Genomic DNA, 27,336 nt, shown 5'->3' with positions numbered 1-27,336 from the left:
GCGATCGTGCCCTGTTCAACGGTCGTTGCTAGTAGTTTTTAATTATTGTACATTTTTCTGTGAATTAAGTGTATTATTGTATTGTTTTCTTTTGTGTAATTGTAATAAATATGGCAGAATTTTCACAGTCACTTTTTCTGAGTGATCACACACTGCAGTCTCTAGAAAAACAGGCCGCGAAACCCGCATCTCATTCGACTACTCCAATTTCCAATGCTGACCGATGTACGACACGGTCAAGTCAAGTCAACAAACGACAAAGCAGTGACGAACAGCGATCGTTGGAAGTCATCGATGAATCTCCGACTAATTCAAGTCGTGCAAATGGTAACGAAACACGGCACAAAAGTGTGCGGGAACGCTTGAGAACGGTTAGTACTCAATCTCGTTCCCGCAAAGGATTTCGTCGAAACAAATCCGACTCGATGACGTTAAATGCAGCGGAAGAAAAACAGAAAACAAAACAAAAAGCTCGCAGCGAGAGTAGGGAGCAACTCAATTTCGATGGAGACAATTTTTCGGATTTGTTCCGTAGTGATATTCGCTTCGACGGATTGTCTGGAAAGCCACAAATTGCCAAATGCGAAGACCATGCACAGAAAGAAATTAATATTTCGAAGCTTTTAGAATCGGATATTGCTTTTGAAACTTCGGTTTGTGTTCGAAATTTTTTAGCAAAATAACGGTAACTTTATCATTATTTTAGCAGGTGGTAACCGAGTTCAAAGACCCAACCGTGATCGGTTCACCAGTATCGAAGCAGTCCCGTCATAGTGATGAATATGCGGATATTTTCGGAAGCAGTGAATTTTCCATGGATCTACAGCCTCGAAGTCAAAGCTTGGTAGCAACGGTTCGGGAATCTAACGGCTTCGATGACCTTTTTGACAAGAGTGTCTTCACCCTTGAGGCACCCGCTCAGCCAGCCAAAGATATGAAACCTTTGATTAGTAGTACGATGAACAATTTCTTATGTAGTGAAGATTTATTAGAATTTTCCGGTCTCCAAGAACCGTTGCGTGTTGGAGAAGATGATCTAGAAGCTGACGATATTTCTCTGCTAGTAGAAAATGTCAACTTTACTCAAATTCACATTGCCGATTCAGATGAAAGCAGACAAAAAATTGAGAATTTGCTCAGTCAGGAATTAGAGCGCTCAAAAAATATTGTTCACGAAACCTTAAAAAAGAATAATCGTGCCGTTGAAAATGAATCAATCAATCACACGACGGTCCTTGCGTCATCGTCCTTTTTATGTCCTTCGGCGAAAACTCAAAATGCCTCCAATGAGCCAATGTCGCTAAACGAAAATAAAAATCTTCGACTTGTGGCCAGTTGGGGCCTACCGGAAGCGGTCACGAAAGCCTATGCAAGGAAGGGCATTACGGAGCTATTTCAATGGCAGTCGGACTGTCTAGCCAATGCCAAGGTGATCCTGGAAACGGCAAATCTAGTTTACAGTGCTCCCACTTCCGGTGGTAAAACGATTGTAAGCGAATTTTTGGTTGCTAAAACCGTTGTGGAGAGGAAACGGAAAGCGATCGTCATTCTACCTTTCGTTGCGGTTGCACGGGAGAAAATGTTCTATCTGCAGGTAATGACGCAGGCTTTCAGATCATTTATGAATTACTAAATGGTTCATTTTGTTGACAGGAAATTCTTTCCCCTGCGGGAATTCGAGTGGAAGGATTTTTCGGAGGTCACACAGCACCAGGAGGTTTCGAGAGCGTGGATGTTGCTGTATGTACCATCGAAAAAGCAAATTCGATCGTGAATCGGTTACTGGAACAGCAAACACTGTCCAGTCTCGGACTAATCGTTGTTGACGAAGTCCATTTGATAGCGGATCCTTCCAGGGGTTACATACTAGAGTTGCTATTGACAAAGATCCGGTATGTTGGTGCTAAACTGGGTGAACGGATCCAAATCGTGGCAATGTCTGCGACTTTACCCAACATGGAACTGCTAACGGATTGGCTGCAGGCGGAACAATTTCGAACGGATTTCCGTCCGATTGAGTTAAAAGAGATGGTTAAACTTGGCACCGGCATTTACGATAACCGGGGAAAACTTATTCGGAAGTTGGACACTGATTTGTTCAAAGGGATCATGCGAGATCAAGATAACATTGCGCAGCTATGCTTGGAAACGATTCTGGAAGGATGTTCCGTAATCGTCTTTTGTCCCTCGAAGGATTGGTGTGAACGATTAACACTGCATCTGGCTGAGTTCATTCATACGTTGCAGAAATCGGATTCCGAATTGGGTGTAAAACTCCGCTCAGAAATGAATCAGAATAAAATAGAGGAAGCACTCGCACTGCTGAAAGATTGTCCTACCGGTTTGGACATTGTGCTGGGTAAAACCGCACGCTATGGATGTGTCTATCATCACGCTGGACTTACGGCTGACGAGCGGGATATAATCGAAAGCTGTTTTAAAAGTGGCACGCTAAGAATAATCGTTGCAACCAGCACTCTCAGCAGTGGCGTAAATCTTCCTGCCAGAAGGGTCATTATCCGGACGCCACTTTTCGGTGGAACTCAGATGAATCCACTGACTTATCGGCAAATGATCGGTCGAGCCGGACGGAAGGGACGAGACGTACTGGGAGAATCGATACTGATGTGCGATGGACAAAATACGAAAGCCGGCTGGGGGCTTGTGAACGCAGAGCTAAAACCTATCGCTTCCTGTCTGGACGGGGATGGATATGTGAGTACTGTTTAGTTACTTCAATGTGTGTAGGATACGTTATTTAACAAATTTATCATTAAATAGCAATTAGTTTGTTTATGAAATTTCAAAAGAACTGAATAGTATTCAGAAAGATTTAGAATAAGTAGTTTCATCAAACAAACACTTTCCACGAAACTGTGTTGATTTCGCACTTAGCAAAGGAGGTTTGAGTAAAACTGATTTAAAAACCAGGTTCGAAACTAACTCGGTTTTCAGTTCAACAACGTTGAAACTAGATTCGAAACTGACTTCAAACAAACGGTTTGACAGCAGTTAGAGTGGAAGCTGGGTTAGGTTTGGCATCAAGCGAAAACGACATAATAAAATCGTTTGGCTCGCAACGAGCTGTTTTGATGGATATTTTACTGAGCCTACTTGATCCATAAGCTTCATTATTTCGAATCACATGTTCAATTAAGTATGGGCGCCAAATGAACAGCATACATGTTTCTTATGTCCGTCAATGGGCCGTATGAATAAAACGTAGCATGCTTGATTTTCAGTAGTAAATGTTATATGTGAATCACGTTCCTGTGAAAACATGCTACAAACTGTAATATTTACTACAAGTTTTCGGTAGGTAGCTCTAGAGGTTGCTACTCGTGTGTTTGTTGATAAAGTGAAGTACAGAAATTAAAAAAGTGGCATTTTTACAGATGTAAGTACGTTTCTTGCTTTGTGCATGCTTATGCCAGCTTTTTCGGCTCTGTGTCGATACGATATGCAGTAAATGCTTAAATTCGGAAGTAGCATTAACTACATGTTCGAACTTGTTTTTTATTCATACCAAACCGCGTTATACTCTGTGGACTTTGTTTTTGAGAAAATACTACAAACAAGAGACTTTACTACATTTTATTCATACGGCCCAATGTCGTCAAGTCAAATTATTGAACCAATACTAGAAAAGAAAAAAAAATAACGTAGGCAGGATCCTGATTCCTGAAACGTGGGCAGGTTGTATTATATTTCGTGGTTTTATTTAACACTCCGGATACCAAGGGGATAAAAAGTTACGCAGACTACCAAGGGTACCATGAAAAGTGGGAACGCTAACTTTGACTGACTGTATCTTAGCCATTTTTGGACCGATTTCAAAACTTTTTTTTACCATTAGAAAGATAAATTCATTCGGATATTCTATTCAAAGTTATTAGAAAAAGTTCTAACTAAAGTCTGTTGAAAAAAAGTGGGAACGCTTACTTTCGCTGACCATATCTAGCTGTTAGAAGTCCGATTTTTAAAATTTGTTTATCATTAGACAGATACGTCTATCGCAACATAAATGGAACAGAAAATTTTTCAATTACACTTTGTTAATGAATGTTATGATCAAAAACGTAACCAAAAGTCCAAGCATATATTATCGAAAACTTCGTATTTTCGACATATCTTTAAATTCAAAGCGACGACATATACATTTTTATATACCAATAGATTGCATTTGACATCAGCTATATGTTTTAGACGAAATCAAATTCAACTTTACTGAGAATTTTAGAATATTAGAAGTATTCGAAGAATGCTAAATATAGCTAAGCATTTTTGTACACCAATCGATTGAATTTGCTACCAGCTATAATATACGGGAAAAAATAGTTTTAAATTTACTAAAGAAAATCCAAAAATTAGATATTTCACAGAAATTTTAAAATTGAAATAAAATTAAACCTGTTTGACACTTTGCATGAAATTCATATCGAACATTTAGGCATTGTTGATCACCAATCGATTGAATATTGCTTCAATTCAAATTTTTAACAGGAAATTCTATCATTTTCACTAAAAATCTCAAAAAAAATAGTATTTTTACAGAAATTTTTGAATCTTAGATTTTTGTGTGACTTAGCTAAGCACGCATTCAAGAATGTTCGTGAACCAACCGACTAAATTTACTTACAGCTAAACTTTCAAAAATTTTTATTTTATATTTACCAAAAATGTCACAAAAATCGATATTCTCACAGAAGTAAAGCTCATAGCTCATAGCTCAGTGATCTGTGAAAGGATTTATATAATCTAACTACCAATAGAATCGAAATTTTTCAATTTAAACTTGTATAGCAACAGCATTGAAATATTTCAATAGTACACTATTGAAAAACCTGTCTCATTTGACCCATGTCAACACCAGCCAATCAGAACGCGTTCAGAGGAAGAGATCAAAATATCTGCTGCTGTACAACAAATCGTTCGAGAAAAATGTTCCGAAAAGTGGTGAATATCGCAGGGAGTTCCTCAATTTGGTCCTTCTGAATGCAAGAAACGAATCCCTACAGCATATTGATAGTTGATTTCAATAAATTATGCAAATCCGAAATGAAATAATCAACATAAAAATTCTGTATGCGGCTATTTTTATAGCCGTTAGGACCGCCCATTAGTGAAAAAGCTACAAACGAAATCTGGTAAAAACAAGCCTCTCAACAAAAATTGGATCAGTTTGGATTCTATCGCCACTGCGAGCAGATGTGTTTTGTGTCGTCTGCACAACTAGATGCACAACGTCACAGCTGCTAGTCATTAGCATTTGTGAAAAAACAACGGTGGAGAGCATTACACAAAATCAGTCGTTCTAATGGCTCTAAAAGTTTTCTAAAGAATTATTAGGATTTGTTGTTCGCAAATCGAAGGTAATTATCCTCAGTTTAGTGCAAATCAAGAACAGTTTGGTTAGATTTTTGCACTTTTCGCTGTGTGAAATTCACAGTAATCGAGATCAAGTGAAGCTTTCTTTGTTTTTGCGAAAAATGTGGAAAAGGGGAATGCTTGCATAATTCATACAATTGATATTCGGAAGTGTTAAGGAACATGTCAGTTGTTTTCGTATTCACGACATCCAGTTATGTCTCTGACATTACCCACCCGCCTTTTTGAACTAGCGGTTATTTCGACATTTGTAACCTTAATGTCACTTCTGATTTGACAGAAACTTAGTTTTATCCTTCCGCTGAACGAAAATGGTTGTGTATACGTTTGAGAAACGCGTGAAAATAGTGCAGTTTTACTTTAAAAATCATGGTAATGTTGCGGAATGTGTGCGAAAATTACGTATGAAAATGGGAAGAAAAGAGGCGCCGTCAGCTCCGTATGTGCGTTTTCTTTTGGAAAGATTGAGAGAAACTGGCACTATTATTGACAAACCAACGCGTGATAAGCCAAAAACAGTGCGCACAACCGAGAATATCGCTGCTGTTGCCGAGAGTGTGCGTGAGACGCCAAGGACATCAGTGAAGCGTCGATCTCAACAATTGAACATTTCGGAGACGAATTTTGCATAAAGATCTTGGTATGACACCGTACAAAGTTCGCCAACTGGGCTTGCGATCAGCTTGAAGAAGACGCCGATTTTTGCCAAAAAATCATCTTCTCGGATGAGGCACATTTTCATCTCGGTTAATAAGCAAAATTGTCGCATCTGGGGGACGGAAAACCCGCACGTTATCATGGAGAAGCCGATGCATCCTCAAAGAGTGACGGTTTGGTGCGGGTTTTTCATCTGGCGGCATCATTGGGCCATTGTTCTTCGAAAATGAAGCAGGAGGAGCCATCACGGTCAATGGCGAGCGCTACCGCGCCATGATTAGCGATTGGGTCTTCCCGTTACTTGAAGAGGAAGACTTGGGCACCATTTGGTTCCAACAAGACGGCGTTCCGTGTCACACAGCCAACGCTACGATCGATCTTCTGCGCACAGTCTTCGAAAATCGAATTATCAGTATAAATTCGGATGTCGTTTGGCCGCCTCGGAGCTGTGATTTGACGCCGTTAGACTATTATCGTTGGGGGGCTGCCAAAGATAAGTGTTATGTGGACAAGCCAGAGACAATTCAATCCTTGAAGGACAACATTCGTGCAGCCATAGCTGAAATAAAGCTGCATACAATCGAAAATGTACTAAAAAACTAGACCGACCGAGGCAGTCATTTGAATGAAATTATATTCCACAATTAACCGGAAGGATTGGACTTTAATATGAAAAAATAAGTTTTGAAATCGGATGAACCGTTTGTGTTTTATTGCATGTTTAAAAAAAAAGTTACATGGCGGACCCTGTACTCCATTACACACAATCCATCAACTGGTGAACGATATCAGAACATTTTCTCCTGCCTACTACGGTTTTCTAGAACAGTCCTATGTATGCCGGCAGACATTTAGTAAGCAATAATTTTGACACCCAATAAAGAAAAAAAATTAAACGCAGTGTGCCTTAATATATATTTTGGAATAAAAAAAAATAAAAAAAGAAAAACAAAATTATTTTTTGTGTTGGATCTCGTTGTCACCCTTTTTCTAGGGGGAGAAGAGCTTCCATTTTCCTCCTGCGAGGATTGAGGGGCAGTTTGTTCGCGGTTTGTCTCGTCATTCATCGCCGCATCGGTGGTATTGTTGTTGATTTCGTTGCTAGTTGCTGTAGATTCGTTTTGTTGTACATTGTTTGCAGTTACTGGTTGGTTGGATGGTACGTTGCTAACTGCAGCTGGTGTACTTTGTTCTATAGGGGATACGTTGGATGGTTTCATTGTTGTTGGTGGCTGTCACAGATGTACTGGGGTTGCTTGGGGTTTGTGTGAAGGAAGCACCGTTGTCCTTTGGCGTGGTTGTGTCCTTGTCCAGTTTATCACATGGCTTACCGTAATGAACAGCTTTTTGGCAATATTGACATGTGGCCATCTGATTGTCATAGGTAACAAGTGATTTGTACGGAGTCACATAAGAATGTATAGGCCTCTTCAAGCGCATGCGTAACAAACGTACGCCATTTAGGATACCGGGGAAAAATTCTTCCACTTTTCTTATTCGACAGAGAGAATCTCTCCGTATTGGGACATAGTTTTGCGAATATAAGGATCGATGACGCTTGAGGGAAGATCATGCACACGCACTTCTATAGCACTATCTTCTATATATACTGGAATGTTGTACTTGATATTTTAATGCTTCACATAGTGCACATTATTATTGTCTCTAGTGAATTGAATTGCATCCAACTCTTTAACAGATCGGCTGAAAAGTTCGTATCGTTCCTATGAGAGGGCGCCACTAGAATTAAATCCATACCATTTTCAGTTAGTACCAACCTTCAAAAGATACGTGTATAAATTTGACAGCTGTCTGATTATTAGTTTGTGAGATATTGCATTTTGAGTGAAGCTACTTTTGTTATTGTGAAAAAAATAGAAAAAAAGGAATTTCGTGTGTTCATGAAACACTACTTTTTGATGAAAAAAAGTGTCGCCGATACCAAAAAATGGCTTGATGAATGTTATCCAGACTCTGCACCGGGCGAAGCAACAATTCGTAAGTGGTTTGCAAAATTTCGTACTGGTCATATGAGCACCGAAGACGATGAAGGCAGTGGACGTCCAAAAGAGGCTGTTACCGATGAAAACGTGAAAAAAATCCACAAAATGATTTTCAATGACCGTAAAATGAAGTTGATCGAGATAGCTGACACCCTAAAGATATCAAAGGAACGTGTTGGACATATTATTCACGAATATTTGGATATGAGAAAGCTTTGTGCAAAATGGATGCCGCGTGAGCTCACAATCGATCAAAAACAACAACGAATTGATGATTCTGAGCAGTGTTTGGAGCTGTTATATCGAAATAAAACCGATTTTTTTCGTCGATATATAACAATGGACAAAACATGGCTCAATCACTTCACTCCGGAGTCCAATCGACAGTCAGCTGAGTGGACTGCACGCGATGAACCGAATCCAAAGCGTGGAAAGACTCAACAATCGGCCGGTAAGGTTATGGCGTCTGTATTTTGGGATTCGCATAGTATAATTCTCATCGACTACCTTGAAAAGGGAAAAACCATCAACAGTGACTATTATATAGCGTTATTAGAGCGTTTGAAGGACGAAATTTAAAAAAAACGGCCTCATTTGAAGAAGAAAAAAGTTTTGTTTCATCAAGACAATGCACCGTGTCACAAGTCGATGAAAACCATGCTGAAATTGAACGAATTGGGCTTCGAATTGCTCCCTCATCCACCGTATTCTCCAGATTTGGCCCCCAGTGACTTTTTCCTGTTCTCAGACCTCAAGAGAATGCTCGCTGGTAAAAAATTTAGAAGCAATGAAGAGGTTTTTTTTTTTTTTTATTTTTTTTTAAATAACTATTCATTGGAATATGAGTTAAAATTAAATTATTAAGATTTAAATTGGGTGTTCAGCCCTATTATATATATGATTTGGTTATTACCATGAAGACATTATTTGCTTCCGCAATTCTGAGATTTTTGTGTAGGGAAAATTCTAAACCTACTTGTATTGTGTAATGGGGAAAAGGAACTTATATACTAACTTACTAACTAATACAGAGAGCGAATCGATTCAATTGAAGATTGCATCGATTTTTGTCGGAATTTGCTTATAATATTATGTGACATTACATCTAATGGTTCTATATTTGTGAGTCTGTGTAACTCATTTGTACTAAACCAGGGAGGACGCTTCAGAATCATTTTCAGAATTTTATTCTGAATCCTTTGAAGCGTTTTCTTCCTGGTGGAACAACAGCTTGACCAAATTGGTACCGCATAAAGCATGGCTGGTCTGAAAATTTGTTTATAAATTAACAATTTGTTTTTTAGACAGAGCTTAGAATTTCTGTTTATAAGAGGATATAAACATTTAATATATTTATTACACTTTGCCTGGATTCCTTCAATGTGATCCTTGAAAGTGAGTTTTTTGTCATACGTTAAACCTAAGTATTTAGCTTGATCAGACCATGTCAATTCCAAGCCATTCAATTTGTAAATGTGACTATTGTTTGGTTTAAGAAAAGAAGCTCTTGGCTTATGAGGAAATATAATTAATGGCGTTTTTGCTGCATTTGGTTTAATTTTCCATTTTGACAGATAATCACTGAAAATATTTAAACTTCTTTGTAGGCGACTGCAGATCACTCTTAAATTTCTACCTGTGGCTAACAGACTTGTGTCATCACAGAATAGAGATTTCTGACAACTAGCGGGTAGATTTGGAAGATACGAAGTGAAAATATTATACAAGATTGGAGCTACGCTCGAACCCTGCGGAACACCGGCTCGTACGGAAAGCAATTCAGATTTACAATTCTGATAGCTAACCTGAAGAGTACGATCAGTTAAATAATTTTGAATCATTTTGATCAAATAAATAGGAAACTGGAAATCAGACATTTTTGCTATTAAACCTTTGTGCCAAACACTGTCGAATGCTTTTTCTATGTCTAGAAGAGCAACTCCAGTGGATAACCCAGAAGATTTATTTGCTTTTATCATGTTCGTTACTCTGACAAGTTGATGAGTAGTTGAATGTTCATGACGAAATCCAAACTGCTCTGGTAAAAAAATTGAATTCTCATTTATATGAGACATCATTCTCAACAAGATAATTTTTTCAAACAGTTTACTGATAGAAGATAGTAAGCTAATTGGTCGATAACTTGATGTTTCTTCTGGGTTTTTATCAGGTTTGAGAATAGGAATTACTTTAGCGTTTTTCCATCGTTTTGGGAAGTAAGCTAATGAAAAACACTTGTTGAAAATTTTAACCAGGAGTCTCAAGGCAACATCGTGAAGATTTTTAATAAGAATATTAAAAATTCCATCATTACCAGGAGCCTTCATGTTTTTGAGTTTCCTAATAATTGATTTAATTTCATCAAAATTCGTCTCAATAATGCCATCGTGTGATAACACTTGGGTTGAAATATGATCATATTTCAGTGAGACTTCATTTTCAATAGGACTCACAACGTTTAAATTAAAATTGTGAACACTCTCGAACTGCTGAGCAAGTTTTTGAGCTTTTTCACCATTTGTAAGAAGTATTTGATTTCCTTCCTTGAGAGCAGGAATTGGTTTCTGAGGTTTCTTAAGAACCTTAGAAAGTTTCCAGAAAGGTTTAGAATATGGTTTAATTTGTTCAACTTCATTAGCGAAATTTTCATTTCGCAAAAGAGTAAATCTGTGTTTAATTTCTTTTTGTAAATCCTTAACTATGTTTTTCATAGCAGGATCACGAGAACGTTGATATTGTCGTCGACGAACATTCTTAAACCGAATGAGCAGTTGAAGATTGTCATCGATGATAGGAGAATTTAATTTAGTTTGAGCTTTGGGAACTGAAAGATTTTTAGCTTCGATAATATAATGATTCAAATTATCTATTGCTGTGTCGATGTCCGTAGAATTTTCTAAAATAGTTTCATGATCCACATGATTTTCAATGTGAGATCTGTAATCCAACCAATTAGCTATGATAGTTGAATATAGAACTAATTGGATTAATTAAAGCTTCGTTGGAAAGTCTGAATGTTACAGGAAGATGATCTGAGTCAAAGTCAGCATAAGTAATCGGTTCACTACAAATGTGACTTTGATCTGTTAGAACCAGATCAATTGTAGACGGGTTTTTCACGGAAGAGAAACAAGTAGGATTACTGGGATGAAGAACTGTGAAGTAACCAGCTGAGAGTTGATTATGAAGTATTTTACCATTACTGTTATTTTGCCTACAATTCCACTGGACATGCTTAGCATTTAAGTCCCCTATTACGAAAAATTTCGATCGATATCTTGTAAGTTTTTGCAAATCGCCTTTAAAGAAATTTACTTGTTCGCCGGTGCATTGGAATGGCAAATATGCTCCAGCGATGAAATCAATTCCATGAATGGTTTCAACTTCGATTCCCAAGCTTTCAATAACTTTAGTATTGAAAGAAGGTAAAATTCGATGTTTAATTTGCCGTTGGACAAAAATGGCAACTCCACCACCCATTCCAGTAAACCTGTCAAATCGATGAACCACATAATGTGGATTACTTTTCAATTTTACATTTGGTTTAAGAAAAGTTTCTGTCACAATGGCAATATGAATTTTGTGAACTTTGAGAAAATTATAAAATTCATCTTCACTCGATTTCAAAGATCGAGCAGTCCAATTTAAAATATTCAAATAATTATTTAACATCACTGTTAAATTTTAAATTCATTATAATATTATTTGCAAATTTCCATCCGATTTGAAATGCTTCAAAAAGTGATGAAGTTGAATTCATTTGGATGATCATTTAAAAAAGTTGATCTTGTAGGTAGATCATTTTATTTTCAGTTATATCGCCTAAATCGACTTCATTTAAAGAAGCGAATGGCATTGAAGGAATATTTGTAGGTAGACTGCCATTAGAAGAAGATGATTTGGCCGGTCTACCTATTAATAAATTGTTTTCGTTAGAAGAAGAACTGCAAGGCGGTCCTGTGTTTTGATTATTTACATTGGAAGAAATAGGTGATAGATTTCTACCTAATATACCAGCATAACTGACATTAGAAGAAGATGATGACGAGGTCGATCTACCTGTCAATAAATTGTTTTCGTTAGAAGACGAATTGGCAGGCGGAATTAGGCGTGGCATTTGTAACGGTTTTCTGATTTTCAGGTATGTTCTGTAAATTTAAGGTCGTTGATTTGACTTGTTGTCGAAGCGAACGAGCGTTTAAAATTTTTTCCCTGACAGGACATTTCAAATAATTGGATTTATGATTTCCATTGCAATTTGAACATGAAAATTTATCAGTGGTTTCATTCATTGGACATACGTCTTGCGAATGCGATTTATCACAATTCAAACACCGTATATCCATATGACAATTTTTGGTTCCATGACCGAAGCCTTGGCAACGACGACATTGCGTTAAGTTTGCAATACGATTATGCCGTTTATAATGTTCCCAATGAATTTTAATGTGGGAAATGAAACGTACTTTTTCTAAAGTTTTCAAATTGTTTACATCACTTCGATTGAAGTGTATTAGGTAAAGTTCATGGGAAATTCCAGAGCGTGGTTTAGAAGTACCATTCGCTCTTTTTTTCATAAGTATTACTTGGGAAGGGGCAAAACCAAGCAATTCTTTTAGTTCATTTTTAATTTCATCAATACTTTGATCATTTGATAATCCTTTCAAGACAGCCTTGAAGGGTCTGTCTGATTTTGTATCATATGAATAAAATTTATGAAGTTTCTCGGACAAATATCGAATAAGACGTTCGTAATCTTCCAATCCATCCACCAAGACTCGACATTCTCCTCTTCGTCCGATTTGAAATGAGACTTTTACTTCCGGGAGAAAAGTAGAAAGCTCAGTACGGAATGCTTTGAAGTCGGAAATCATCACCGTCACTGGTGGCATAGATTGATGTTTCTTCCCAGAACGACAAGCGTCCATTTTGGGAATTTTTGAAGAATTTTCTTCTATGTCGCTACAATCGGATTCAGGAAGAATCTCGTAAATATTGTTAGACGGCATAGAATCAACGGAAGGGAAATCCGTCCGTTGTCTTTTATTTTTACATTCAGATTCTATAAGATCGTGAATGTTATTAGAAAAATGTTGAATAACGGATTGTTGCCTTTCCGGTTGGACGCAGGCATTTTTGAAATTAATGAAATTTTAAATTAAATTAACTAGGCTAAATTAGTCTTCGATTAGACTCCTAGCTAGCCTTAAAAAAGGCTGATTAATTTCTGAGTCACTCTAATATCACTCTTTGTATCACTTAGTCACTTAGTTAGTGATTCAGGTAGCCTTGAAAAAGACTGAAGCCTTGAATCAATGAAACTCTAGGTAGCCAGAAAAAAATTCCAGGAGCCAAGAGCTATACGCGTGCGGTGCGAACGACTGTTCAACACCGACTGAAGCAATGAAGAGGTAATCGCTGAAACTGAGGCCTATTTTGAGGCAAAGGACAAATCGTACTACAAAAATGGTATCGAAAAGTTGGAAGATCACTATAATCGCGGTATCGCCTCTAATGGCAATTATGTTGAATAATAAAAACGAATTTTGGCAAAAAAATGTGTGTTTCTATTAAACGATACGAACTTTTTAGCCGAACTGTTATAGAACTGGATATAAACAACATTATTGATCTTATTGCATTGAAGTAAATGCACACGTTTAATGTCAAGATGCATTTGCTCCTTAAGCAAACCTTCAAGTTCTCGTATCGAACGTCGAATTTTGCACTGTCTGAAGTCAACAACAATTGTATTTTTCCGTGTCGGCGGTAGCTTTTGTTCGTTTGGTTCACTCATTTCGAGGGCGTTCTATTATTCACTACACAATACTGTACTTGGTTTCTTCTGTCCCGAAAATAAGCGGTTTTGTTTTATCGACTGACTTGGATGAGATGAGAAAGAGAACTGAAACACCTATCGATGATTTAGCAAGCATAGGCGACTTTTTCAACGTAACCGTTTTTTACAAGATCGCTGGGTTTAAATTTTCAACAGTGTAAGATAACCATAAATAACTAAAACTTTCGAAAACAATGTTGAAAACTCATCATTGCTGACCGTTTTCGCACCCGGACGATGGCTTTAAAGTAGTCAGGTATATAATCAGTCCCGATGTTCTACTTAACGAGAATAAAAGGTAAACTTTGATCGAAAATCGTTCATTTCTTCTAGTGCGTTAGACGGAACTGGATGTCGGGGTGAGGTTCTTCCACCAACAGCAGCAACAGCAGACCTACGTGGTGTAAAACCTCATTTGGATTGGATCCCGAAACTGAATTCAGAACCTGGATTCTGGTCCACCTGAATTCTGAATTAAATTTTTGGTTAAAGAACTTAGTTTTAGAATTCAGTTCCGGAGTAGATATTCAGATTAAGAACTAAGACTCTGGAACTAAATCCTAATTCGAGATTGTTTAGATAGAGCTTTGCAACTGGTTTCTGGACCAGATTTTAGAACAAAATTCAGTGTCTTAACTGGAACTAAATTATAGATCTGAACTCCAAATCTGAATTTTGGAACTCGAAGCAGTAAAAGTAGTAAAATTCACTCAATCAATCAACCGATACGACCGATAATCGAAATTTTGAAGTGTGAAAGAAGTATGTAAATTTTTTTTTGTATTCACGTCCCCCAGTTATGTCTATGACAGTACCTATCCGCCTTTTTTAAAAGTATTCAATTGTCTCCTATGTTTTCTGTGATAAAAATGTATCAAGGTTTTCTCTCCATCATAATTACAGAGATAAGCTACTTCTATCAAACTTGGCTTAAATTCAAAATATATATTTCTTACGTGAATAATAATCGATGTTAGATCTAAGGTCTTTAGCTAAATGAAATTTCATTAGGTTATCGTATTTTTTTCTTTCAGAGCCACCTGAAGCGCGCGATTCTGGAGATCATCGCATCCGGTATGGCCAGCACGACACGTGAACTGGAAACGTTCGTCAACTGTACTCTGTATAGTTGCGAGAAAAAGTGTCCGTTTAGCTTTGATTTTGATTCACTGGAAAAAAGCCAGCGGAAGGTGATGCAGGCCGCCGCTGGTAGTGATCGTGATGCCGAGAACGTGAATCCTATAGCGAACTGTGTTCAATTCTTGCTGGAGTACGAGTTTATCCGGATGCAGCACAGTGCTGAAACCGGAGAAATTCTGTTAACAGCCACGCAGCTTGGCAGTGCTTGTCTAGCTGCTTCAATGCCACCACGGGATGGTTTCTTATTGTTTAGCGAACTGCAGAAATCTCGGCAGTGTTTTGTGCTGGAAACAGAGCTTCATGCCATTTATCTGGTTACACCGTACTCCGTAAGTTACCAGTGGCAAAGTATCGACTGGATGGCTTACCTGACACGGTGGGAAAAACTGTCCGAACCGATGAAACGGGTTGGGGAGCTGGTGGGAGTACGGGAGGCTTTCCTGGTGAAGGCGTTGCGCGGAAACGTTGGCTCAGATGACTATCAGTCCCTGCAGATCCATAAGCGGTTCTATACTGCACTGGCACTCAAAGAGCTGGTGGACGAAAAACCGTTGAGCGCCGTTGCACAGGAATTCGTCTGTACGAGAGGGCTTTTGCAAAGTTTACAGCAAGTGGCGGCTACTTTTGCTGGTGAGTACCGTGCCGTTTCTGTTTGACTTTCAATATTATCTTCTGCTTTCAAAATCAACAGGAATTGTAACGGCATTTTGCACTTCACTTAACTGGAATCTGTTGGCAATGATTGTATCGCAGTTCAAAGAACGACTATTCTTCGGCATTCAATCCGACCTACTCGATTTGATGCGAATTGCCAGCTTGAACGGACAGCGAGCACGTATGCTATTCAACGGTGGTATCACCGGGTTGGTGGATCTGGCCAATGCGGATCCACTGTTAGTGGAACGGATTCTGTACGGAAGCGTTAGCTTTCAAACGGAACAGAAACGGGAAGGTGAAGATGAGTTCGAGGCTCGTAAAAGAACCAACCTAAGAAATCTGCACGTAACTGGCCGGGCCGGGATGACGGTGAGCGAAGCGGCTCAGTTGCTAGTCAAAGAAGCCCGCGACTACATTCAACTGGATACCGGGGTTCGTAATCCTGACTGGCAGAATCAGTCCGACCAGGAAGAGCAGGACGCATCCTCCGTTGGCGAAAGCGAGAATGTGCCAATGTTGGAACAGAGAGAAAAAAACAATGATCTATCGAATCCTAAACAATCGTCGATAGTTTCGTTCGAAGTTTCCGATTCAGACAGTAATCGTGAAATTGAAAAATTTCACAATTCGCTCATAATGAATTTTTCGCACGTGCTGAGCGATGACAAAACTTCGACCAGTCAGGGAGGGAAATACGATTGTTTGAACATAGTAGATTTGTGTGCTGAATTGACCCTTTTTCAACGGTTCGGTGAAGAGTTAGAACAAGTGAATTCGGTTAGTGTTGCGTTTGGAGTTGGTAAAATTGATCGCACCAAATCGGTAATCGGTGGTAATCTGTTGATCAATCAGCCAACGAAAGGTGAAGAGAATGAAATTCTCAAAGCCTATCGGTTCGTGTTTCACGACAATCTTTACATTAGTGGAATTGCTTTCACGCTACCTGAGCGAAGTAACGATGAAGCGGAAAATGTGACATATTACTTGAACTTGCGAAAGGATGGTCCAATCGAATGCAGTTCGAAACAACAACTTGTCTGTGATTTGTTACGACGTGACACGCTTACGGTGAATATTTTTGATGCAAAAGAACAACTCAAAATGGTGTACCGGAGCGGATTACTCAGTCAAGATTACGAAATTTTGGCTGATGTGCGTGACCCGAAAGTTGCAAACTGGCTTTTGCAAGCCGAGGACAAAGTTATCCCACTGCAGGCGATGGTTAGTATTGTATTACAGGGAGGTGCTTCCATTATAATTTTATTATCTGATAAATTAATTATATTTGACACCAATCGGTGGTTTGTACTTTTCTGTGTTCACGGTTGTAAAAGATCTATTTTATTGATCTGGACTAATTTAGGTAGCAGAATATTCTTGCGAAGCAACACGCTTGGGAGTAACACATTGTTTCACATTTTGCAAAATGTTGTTGTTGCTGCTATGAACTAGAGATGGTAATTCGTTCGCGAACGGTTCAAAAGAACTAGTTCTTTTGAAAGAATAAATGATCAATAGTTCTTTTTTTTTGAGAACGGTAGTTCTTCAGTTCAAAGTTGTGGACCTTTTTTAATCTACGAAACCTCAGTTCTAATTGAGATCTCGGTTAGTCATTCAACAGGCAAATTAACTATAAAAAGAATGAACGAACGAACGGCTCTCGAGAACTAGTTTTATTAATAGAACTCTGCATCACTGAACGGTTCTTTGAAATGAACTGTTTTGCCCATCTCTACTATGAACCGAAGAATCCTCTGCATTTCCACATGCGTCGGATCGGGTAGTATGTTAGTAAAATTTTGAATGATTATCATATTGCTCTGGGTAGCTACAAGGATTGCTTTTTATCGTGTTATGTTTCAATATATAAATCTTGCTGAAAACTCGCTACACGATACGCTTTTGAAAAATTGTCGACTAGCGCGATTCCAAACTATTTTTGAATCCACTGCCTAACCAAAAATTTTAAATACCAAAAAGGTAACGCATTGCTGTTTGAAGAATATTTACATAAAGACCGACATTGGGTTTTGGTCTAGAATTGTTGCATAATAACATAATCCAGTACAAACAAAGAAGATCCAGCAATTGTCGCCTTTTACGACAAAGTAGTAGGGACCCAGTGGATTTTTTCTTATCTATTTATTTTTTCAGCCTGGTGCTACACAGCCTTAAGGCTGGATCTGTCCAGAGAAGGATCTTTCAGTGAGAACAATTAGAGAACTGATAAAATCAACTTAAATGTACATACTTCCTCAGATTTTCTACTGAACCAACGGCATTGGTAGAGTTAAAAAAGTACGGGTGTGTAATGTCAGAGACATAACTGGATGTCGCGAATACGAATAAAACTGACACGAGTTCTTTATACTTTCGAATTCGAATTGATAGTTGATCGACTGTGTGAATTGTGAAACTTTGCCCCTTTTCACTACTAGAATTTTAAACGATGCACCTAGACTATAGTACAGATTAGTTACATTAAACATTCTGAGACACAATTAAATATTATGAAATAACCAGTACAGTTTTTTTTAATAAAATAGAGGTGACTCTGAAAAGAACCTTTTATGAAAGCGTTCGTGATGGAGAGTGACGAGTTGAGTTCGAATTCCGATGGATACCGTTGACATCCTTCATTTGTTTCCAGTCTGACCTGTTGTCCGTGGGTACGATACTGATATGATTTGTATTGAGGTATAACGTTCACAGTAAAGAAAACTCTAAACTGCTGAATTGATACAATAGGCCTGTGATATAAAAAGTACACGAAGCAAAAGAAGTAATCTTAAGGCTAATTTTATATAATACTGTCCACTTTTCGTTTTCTTTCTCTCCAATGCAAACGACTAGAAGCTCTGTTGTATGATGCAATCGCTCTTGTTTGAGTTGAAACTAGCTTTGCGTACAAACCGCAACACATCCGCTCGCAGTGCCAAATGATGCGAAACTGGTTTAATGCGTCTTGACGACCGGAAGGCAAATGAGAACTACGACCTGAGCGTTTGAGGTTTTTAACCACGCAGAAGGTGCGCTCTCCGATGCCGCTGTTTGAATGCGTCTTCTCGCCCCGACATCTGCTTCCATCCAACCCACAAGAAGAAATGATCGATTTTCGACCCTGGTTCCCGTTTTATAACGTTCAGTTGAAGATATGTGCCTGATTACCTTTAAATCGTCGTCCTTGTGCGAAAAATTCAAGCGAAAGAAAAGAGTTTTCCGCGTTGTTTTCAAATTTTGAAAAACTTAATTTTCGAGTTGTTTCCGGTTATCTCACACTGTTCAAAATATTATCCTAAATTCCTGATCATAGTTTTGATGAAATAATGAAAGAATTATGTTGCTGTCATTAATACAAGTCGAGATATTCACGATTAAGTTCTGCCCATTCTTCCATATGTCTAATTTTGAAAAGGCGCCCCATAGTTAAATAAGTCGTATTCATGAAAAAATTTATTTTAATTTCATATCTCAAATCTGTTTTATAATCAGATTTCCCAAAGATTGATGAGCCGCTCCAAAAAAACGTTACATCCGGGGCGGTTATCAGAATTTAGTTCAAGAATACAGGTCCAAAAGTTAAAACTAAAACTCTGGGACTGATTACTAATTATAGATTGTGAAACAAGATTTTTCAAACTGGTTTCTTGACTCACTGAATTTAGTGCCTTAATTCGAGTTCGAAATTCTAATCTAGAATTCGGATATAGGAACTCATCTTCAGAATTGTGGAACCAAATTCAAGATATTGACTTTCGAACAAAGGTATAGATCTGAACTGCGAACAAGAATTTTGGAACAGACTTCTGAATCATAACTTAATTCCTGAACTCAGTTTCAGAATTTACTTTAAAAAGTTAGTTCCAGGAGTTTCTCCCTGAATTTAGTTCAAGAATTTAATTACTAAATTCAGTTCCAAAATTCATTTCCAAAATTCAGAACTTGCATGATGGAATTTAATTAGGAACTTGGTTTCTGGAACTGGATTTTGGAACTGATTTCAGTTCCTAGATTCAGGTTCGGAATTCAAACATTCAGTTCAACATTTAATTTGGGTCCTAAAAATAAGTTCGGTTGAGAATTCTATAACTAAATTCATGAACTGAGATCTTGATCGATTCTATAACATTTCCCCGAAAACCATTTCATCGGAAAATTTCTTGCAGAATGAACCATTCCCCAGAAGAGCACTTCCCAGAGTGTACATTATTCCAGAAAACTCTTTCCCAGAAAAGTATTCTCCAGAATACAAAAAGTCAAAGCTTTTTCCCCAGAAATTTATTGCCCATGAACGGGGCGTCCACGTTTGGCATAATACGGTTTGGCATGACGTCATTCAGTATAGTGGTTATTTGGCATAATGATCATTTGACATAACAGATCAACATGCTGCTTAATAGAATTTGTTCTAACTTACTGTGATTTTGAAAGGTTTAATGCGGCTACGTCTCTTCGTTTTTAATTACCTGCTGTCCGACCTCGCTGCTGCTCGAAATAACAACGAAAGGTTGGACTATATGTGGAAACTAATACTCAATAACTTAAGAAAGCTATATTTGAATTTAAATAAATGTAGCTAAATTTTTCATTTTTTCAGAGTAACAAAGCTTGAAATAAGCATAATAGCCTTGAAAATTACAGTTAATGAGCATTCCCGAAATTTTATGTGTTGTTTTAAACATTTTCTCACTTACTTACTTACTCTTATTCTTTCAGTCGTAGACCACGCGGGTCTCTGCTGTATACAGGAGCCGTCTCCATTCAACTCGGTTCATGGCTGTTCGTCGCCATCCTCGGTAGCTGCGAAAGGTCCGCAGGTCGTCCTCAATTTGATCGATCCATCTTGCCCGCTGCGCGCCTCTTCTTCTTATACCGGTCGGATCGTTATCGAGGATCATTTTAACCGGGTTGTTCTCTGACATTCTAACAACATGCCCGGCCTACCGTAACCGCCCGACCTTGGCCGTTTGGACGAGGGTTGGTCCTCCCAGCAACTGGTGCAGTTCATGGTTCATTCGCCTTCTCCACGTACCGTCTTCGATCCGCACTCCGCCGAAGATGATTCGCAACACGTTCCGTTCAAAAACACCTAGTGTGCGTTGATCCTCCGCCAGCATTGTCCAGGACTCGCGCGCTACCACGGACCAAGTGTTCGCCATTCGCCAGGTATTGCAAAATTGCCGCGAGTATAATGTGCCCACGCATCACTTATTCATCGATTTCAAATCAGCCTACGACACAATCGATCGAGAACAGCTATGGAAAATCATGCACGACTAGGGATTCCCGGACAAACTGATACGATTGGTCAAGGCTACGATGGATCGAGTGATGTGCGTTGTTCAAGTATCGGGGATAAACTCGAGTCCCTTCGAAACTCGCAGAGGGCTACGGCAAGGTAATGGCCTTTCGTGTCTGCTATTCAACATTTCTTTGGAGGGTGTGATAAGAAGAGCGAGGATAGACACGAGTGGCACGATTTTCAGAAAGTCCGTCCAGCTACTTGGTTTCGCTGATGATATTGATATTATAGCACGCAACTTTGAGAAGATGGAAGATACGTACATCGGACTAAAAGCTGAGGCCAAGCGGATCGGACTAGACATCAATGTGTCAAAGACAAAGTACATGAAAGGCAGGGGCTCGAGAGAAGATAACGTCAGCCACCCATTACGAGTTCTGATTGGTGGTGATGAAATCGAAATGGTCAACGAGTTCGTGTACTTGGGCTCACTGGTGACTGCCGATAATGACACCAGCAGAGAAATTCAGAGACGCATACTGTCAGGAAATCGTGCTTACTTTGGACTACGCAGGACGCTTCAATCGAGCAAAATTCGCCGTCGTACAAAGTTAACTATCTACAAAACGCTGATTAGACCGGTTATCCTCTTCGCCCATAAATCCTGCCTGATATTGTCCCACGAATTCGTTTGCAATCGGTGAAAGTCGACGGCATAAGATTTGGAAGAGTACCTTGTAGGCGGCGTTCAGCAGAGTGATCGCGCGGTAATTGCAGCAATCCAGCTTGTCGCCCTTTTTGTAGATAGGACACACGATTCCTTCCATCCATTCCTCCGGTAAAGTCTCGTCCTCCCAGATCTTGGTAACGGTCCTCCGCTCGCGTTCCCAAGTTCGTTACCGCGCCGCCACTTTCGTATTCCGCCACATCGCCATTGAGGTGCTCGTCGAAATACTGCCGCCACCTCTCGATCAGCTCACAGTCGTTCGTAAGAAGATCCCCGTTGGTGTCCTTGCACATATCGGCCTGTGGCACATGGCCTCTGCGCGAACGGTTCACCTTCTCGTAGAACTTCCTTGTGTCATTAGCACGGAACAGCTGTTCCATCGCTTCGCGATCTCGGTCTTCCTGTTGGCGCTTTTTTCTACTAGATATCGAGCTTTGTCTTTTCCGCGCCTGTCTGTACTGTTTCGCGTCCGGTGTTGCAGCTTGCTCGCCCAAGCTGCATTCTTCTCGGCCACTAACTGTTCACATTCTTCGTCGAACCAGTCGTTCCTTACGTTTGGAGCCGCCGAACCTAGCATTGCTGATGCAGTGCTACCTATGGCAGAACGGATGTCTCTCCAGCCATCTTCAAGAGCAGCTGCACCAAGCTGCTCTTCCGTTGGTAGTGCCACTGTCAACTGCTGCGCGTAATCTTGGACTACTCCAGCATCGTTCGGTCTCGACGTTGGGTAGTAACCGTCGAAAGTTTTGAGCGCATGCATACAGCAACCAAGTAGTGGTCCGAATCTATATCCGCACTGCGGTAGGTGCGAACATTGTTGATGTCCGAGAAAAATTTTCCGTCGATCAAAACGTGGTCGATTTGGTTTTCGGTCTGTTGGTCAGGTGATCTCCAGGTAGCTTTGTGGATGTCCTTGCGGGGAAAGAAGGTGCTTCTGACTACCATTCCTCGGGAGGCCGCAAAGTTGACACATCGTTGGCCGTTGTTATTCGATGCGACATGCAAGCTGTTCGGCCCGATTACCGGTCGGTACATTGCCTCCCTTCCTACCTGCGCTTGACAATTTTTACGTCTCTGTGTGGGCAGCCATCATAGGCATGTTCCAGCTGCACGTAGAACGCTTCTTTCTCGTCGTCGGGTCTCCCTTCGTGTGGGCAGTGCACGTTAATGATGCTGTAATTTAAAAAAAAACGGCCTTTAATTCTCAACTTACACATCCTAGCGTTGATCGGCTGCCACCCAATCACTCGCTGACGCAGCACTATAAAGACAGTTCCCAGCTCGTTCGTTGTGCCACAGCTTTGGTAGAAGGTAGCCGCTCGATGTTCGCTTTTCCACACCTTCTGTCCCGTCCAACAAAGCTCCTGCAGCGCTACGACGTCGAAGTTGCAAGGATTTAGTTCGTCGTATATTATCCTGTCGCAGCCTGCGAAACCTAGCGGCTTGCAATTCCATGTTCCAAGTTTCCAATCGTAGTCCTTATTTCGTCGCGTGGGTCTATGCCGATTGTTCCGGGTCGTATTATCTACTGTATCATTCGTAATAGGTGTTTTACGGGCGGCCTATTAGGCCTACGCCAACACCCTGTCTCGCCGGAGGATCATCGTGCTTACTCTGTTTAACGTCCCAACTAGCACTAGGACGATTCCGTTGGTGGGGTTGCCACCTTGGATTTAGCTAGACGGGATGCAGCATTTCATACTCAGCCGCTGAATACCAGAACAGACTCTGTTTGAAGCCGCTCCTAACATATAGTACCGATGCTCCGACATTCTCTAATCATTTTCTCAACTGTTAATAATTTGTAGGTTTGCACTCGAAATCGTCCAATCGTTGATGTGTCATGCTCGTGTGATATGGAATGGAATGTTATCTTTTATGGAAAAGATAACATTCCATTCCATATCACACCGTATATGGATACTCTGCGTGTGACTAAATCTTTGTGGATGATGCTAACCGATAATAAAAATCATGGGAAACTTTCTTCAGGATTAAAAAATTAATATTTTGACCATTTCGCAACATTATATGGCCGATGCTTGTTAGGCCAAATAGCTAGGATTGCGTTTTCATAAGTCGATTGTTTCTCAATCCAGTTCTGCATTGCAGGTTCAGCAATACTGTCCTGAGTTATCGTCCATAAGTCAACTTGCCGGTCGTTGTCCGGGTTCTGCTGGTCCAGCGTTGCATTTCATGAGTGCAATCGATGCACGAATCAGGTACCGACGAATTCTACATTTTCGCTCGACAAGCTTAATGTATTTCCCCTTTTTCGTAGATGCACCGTCGAGAGCTTCCTCGTGCAGCATATGATCACAGCACAGCTCGAACAGTTCGAGCACCTAGATCGGCCGCAAGAAGTATTGACTACATTCTCCAGCCGAGAAATGCCACTGCATTTGACGTTAACACGAATGGAACTTGTTGGCTTCCCTGTTGACGGCTGCGAACTTGGTCGATTGATCGATCGATTGCATCAGGCGAAAGATCGTATCGCGGAACGGGTACGGCAACTGAATGGTGGCCGTAAACTGGACTTCGGCTCGGCTAGTGAAGTCGCAGGTGTGTTGAAGGTACCGCGCGATCGTTATGGACGCACAAAAACAACCCGTCAGGTATTGGAACGAATCGATTCTCCGCTGGCTGCGCTTGTGATTGCTTACAGGAAAATTGACAGTAATCTAAGTCGGACGATCGAGCCGCTGTATCGATCGGTTCGCAACGCCAAGCGAATATATGGAACCAGCTTTTGTTTCACTTCTACTGGGCGCATTACAATGCATGAACCAAATCTGCAAACCGTGGTCAAGGATTTCACGGTATGAATACGATAGTTCGTAAAAAGGTATGATCACCAATAAAATTTTCGTTTCAGGTGGAATTTGAACCGGGGAATGTAGAAGTTTTCAGCTGTCGCAGCACGTTCGCTTGTTCGGATCAAAATAGGGTGCTTCTCTCGGCCGACTTCTGCCAACTGGAGTTATGTGTGCTAACCCATCTGTCTCAGGATCGAAAGCTGCTGGCGGTGATGAGCGCTGGGAAGGACGTCTTTCGGAGCATTGCTGCCAAATGGAATCGAATTCCGGATGAAAATCATGTTTCAGATGAGCTAAGGAATTGCACCAAAGCGATTGTGTACGGTGTTATCTACGGCATGGGTGTCAAATCGATGGCCACCGAGTTGAACGTCGACGAAGACATGGCTCGTACACTGATGGAGCAATTTCATTCCACTTATCCGGATATACGTCGCTATGCGGACAAGGTAACACAAATTACTAGAGAACGAGGCTATATCGAAACGTTAACCGGGAGAAGACGTTACTTGCCGGCAATTCATAGTACGGATCCGAAAAAAAGAGCCGAAGCGGAACGGCAGGCCGTTTGTACAACGGTGCAGGGTTCCGCTGCGGACATCCTGAAGAATGCGATTTTGCGGATGATGCGAAATCTTCGCAAGTATCGAGAGACACTGCGTTTGGGCCAGATTGAGCTGGTGTTACATTTGCACGATGAATTGATTTTCGAGGTGCCTAGCGAGCAAGCGCGTAAGATAGCTAAAATTCTGAAATCCAGCATGGAGAATTGTGCCAAGCTCAGTCTGCCGCTTAGGGTGAAGGTGAAAATGGGACCCTGCTGGGGTCAACTGAAGGAGATGCAGGTGTAATATTAATTGTACAGAATTTTTTTTGGTTCGTGTTGTCCCGAGATCAGAAGACTGATGTGATATGTGAGTGTTCAGAGTGATCTGTTCAAATTTGTTTCATGCACATAAAATACGTATGTTTATTTTACTTTCTGAAACTGTGAGTGTATTTCTGTAACTTCGTGTAGTTATTTATAATAAATTGTTTTTCACTTCTTTAATATCAAACCTGTTTAAATGCACCTAGTGGTGTAATAATGCCTTTCTCATATAACGCATGTTTTCATTAATATTACTAAGGGATTCTTCAAAAAACTTATTTTTTTGAATTTTGAATAAGAACAAAAAAATTTGAGCATACATTAGCATAACCTCAAGTTCATAGGAATTTTTCGTTTTTATTTCCATTTTCCATGCTTCACATGATATGAGGCCAAAAAAACCTTTCATTTGACTCTAAATTTGTGAAAATCTACTCAGCCGAAACCGGAAACTACGCAAAAGCCTGCGATCGCAAAACGACTAAAATGTTTGTTGTATTTCTGGATTCGATCGGTCAAAATTTGGAACAACTAATGAGTTGTTTTTTTTTCTAAACTGTCATTTTTTTCTCTATCATGCTGGTACTTTAGCAATGACATCCAGCAGCTACACACACTAAAAACGGGTAGTGAAACTTTACAATTGAACAATGACACACTCCCAGGACCTGGCAACCTTCCTGTATGCGTGCGTGGAAGGAAAAAATGAATCAATTATTCATTCAGTTATTTTACTGTGCTTTACTTTAAGGGGCGGGTAGGGTCTAACACTTTTGAAAAATCATTTATTATTTTCTTTATATTTTCGTATAGAAAATCATTTGAAGAATTTTCTGTGAAATTTTCAAGCCTATTGGAACGAAACTCTGGAAGTTATGGACCTTTATCAATGGCTATCTCATTCTACGAAGAAGCAAGAGCTCGGCGCACAGGCTCAAGATTTCTACTTCGATTGACTTCAAAACTTGACAAAACATTCTTGAAATGCTTCGTTGTAATAAATTATAAAAGAAAAATTATGATTTTTTTTAAATGTTAGACCCTACGGGCTCCCTGGAGTAATTAATTGTTTCCATTGATTTTATAGACAAAAACCTTTAAACGCGTTTTCCTCGAAAGCAGGTTTTGAAAGTCCGTGTCCATCGTCATTCAAAAACGACTGCATTAATTTTTTTCAAATTTTGCACACACTTTCTACATATAAAAAGCCAGACCTCAACGTTTTCCTTTTTGTTGTTTGTTACTTTGGGGAGGTTTTACAGATACAAAATGGCGGATTTTTTCGTGAAAAATCGTAGTTTTCACTTTGAACAACCAAAAATTTAAAAATCAAAAAAAAAAATCAAACAGAAACGTTGGGGTCTAGAAAAACTTCATCTCTAACTATGCTGCATTCATTTGTTCACTTCTGATTAGTCTGCACTGAGATACAGTGGACACCGCAAATCATGATTTTTAGAAACGTCCTCAAAAATACCTCTTCACCGACTTATTTCTCAATATTTTTCCACGAAAAAATTGCACAATATTGTTCGAATGATGATTTTTATCATGCAAAACATTTGAATTTATTTTTTTTGTTGAACGATAATTCTGGAAAAAATTCGCAAAAATTATAATTCATCGTTTAAGCCTATACCCCCCCCTTCATCCTCATTAATGGTGCACATCCCGTCTTCGGAACATGACCGAACGAATTGTAGATTTCCAGGATACTCGATCTTGAGCCGCCGTTTTCCAGTCGCTCTGTACTCCTGTTGCGCGTGCATCCTCTTCGATTGCGAAGTCTACCCCGCAGTCGACGACCTCTCCCAGGTTCTCTGCTGAACATCACGTAGGCCATTCTCTCTTCCGGCATTCTTGCTACATGTCCAGCCCACTGTAGTTTGCCGTGTTTTATAAGCCTTCCAATGTCTGCATCTTTGTATACTTGGTACAGCTCATGGTTCATGCGTCTGCGCCATTCTCCATTCTCTTCTTTGCCACCGAGTAT

The 27,336-nt window shown here is 39.8% G+C and overlaps 1 protein-coding gene across 2 annotated transcripts; it reads left to right on the top strand.

Annotated features, from left to right (window-relative positions):
* Positions 1-25,463, top strand: LOC131437460 (DNA polymerase theta). 2 transcript variants are annotated; one of them, XM_058606829.1, is made up of 8 exons: positions 1-653; positions 710-1,594; positions 1,654-2,715; positions 14,922-15,657; positions 15,719-16,905; positions 23,766-23,875; positions 23,935-24,475; positions 24,532-25,463. In XM_058606829.1, the coding sequence occupies exons 1-8, from the start codon at positions 111-113 to the stop codon at positions 25,321-25,323; spliced, it is 5,856 nt and encodes a 1,951-aa protein (XP_058462812.1). In that variant the 5' UTR covers positions 1-110; the 3' UTR covers positions 25,324-25,463. The 2 variants fall into 2 exon arrangements, with proteins under 2 accessions (XP_058462812.1, XP_058462811.1); XM_058606828.1 differs by having other exon boundaries at positions 707-1,594.
* The last annotated feature ends 1,873 nt before the right edge of the window (positions 25,464-27,336 follow it).

The sequence above is a fragment of the Malaya genurostris genome, chromosome 3 (assembly GCF_030247185.1).
Source record: "Malaya genurostris strain Urasoe2022 chromosome 3, Malgen_1.1, whole genome shotgun sequence".
NCBI lineage: Eukaryota > Metazoa > Arthropoda > Insecta > Diptera > Culicidae > Malaya > Malaya genurostris.
Note: the sequence above shows the minus strand (reverse complement) of the source record. Positions and strands in the feature narration are given on the sequence as shown.

What these genes read in the sequence shown, in the direction of transcription:
- LOC131437460 (XM_058606828.1), top strand. Translation starts at nt 111, where the DNA reads ATGGCAGAATTTTCACAGTCACTTTTTCTGAGTGATCACACACTGCAG. An exon ending in ATATTGCTTTTGAAACTTCG is followed by an intron (nt 654 to 706) that starts GTTTGTGTTCGA and finishes TCATTATTTTAG; the next exon opens with CAGGTGGTAACCGAGTTCAA. An exon ending in AGTGGCGGCTACTTTTGCTG is followed by an intron (nt 15,658 to 15,718) that starts GTGAGTACCGTG and finishes CAAAATCAACAG; the next exon opens with GAATTGTAACGGCATTTTGC.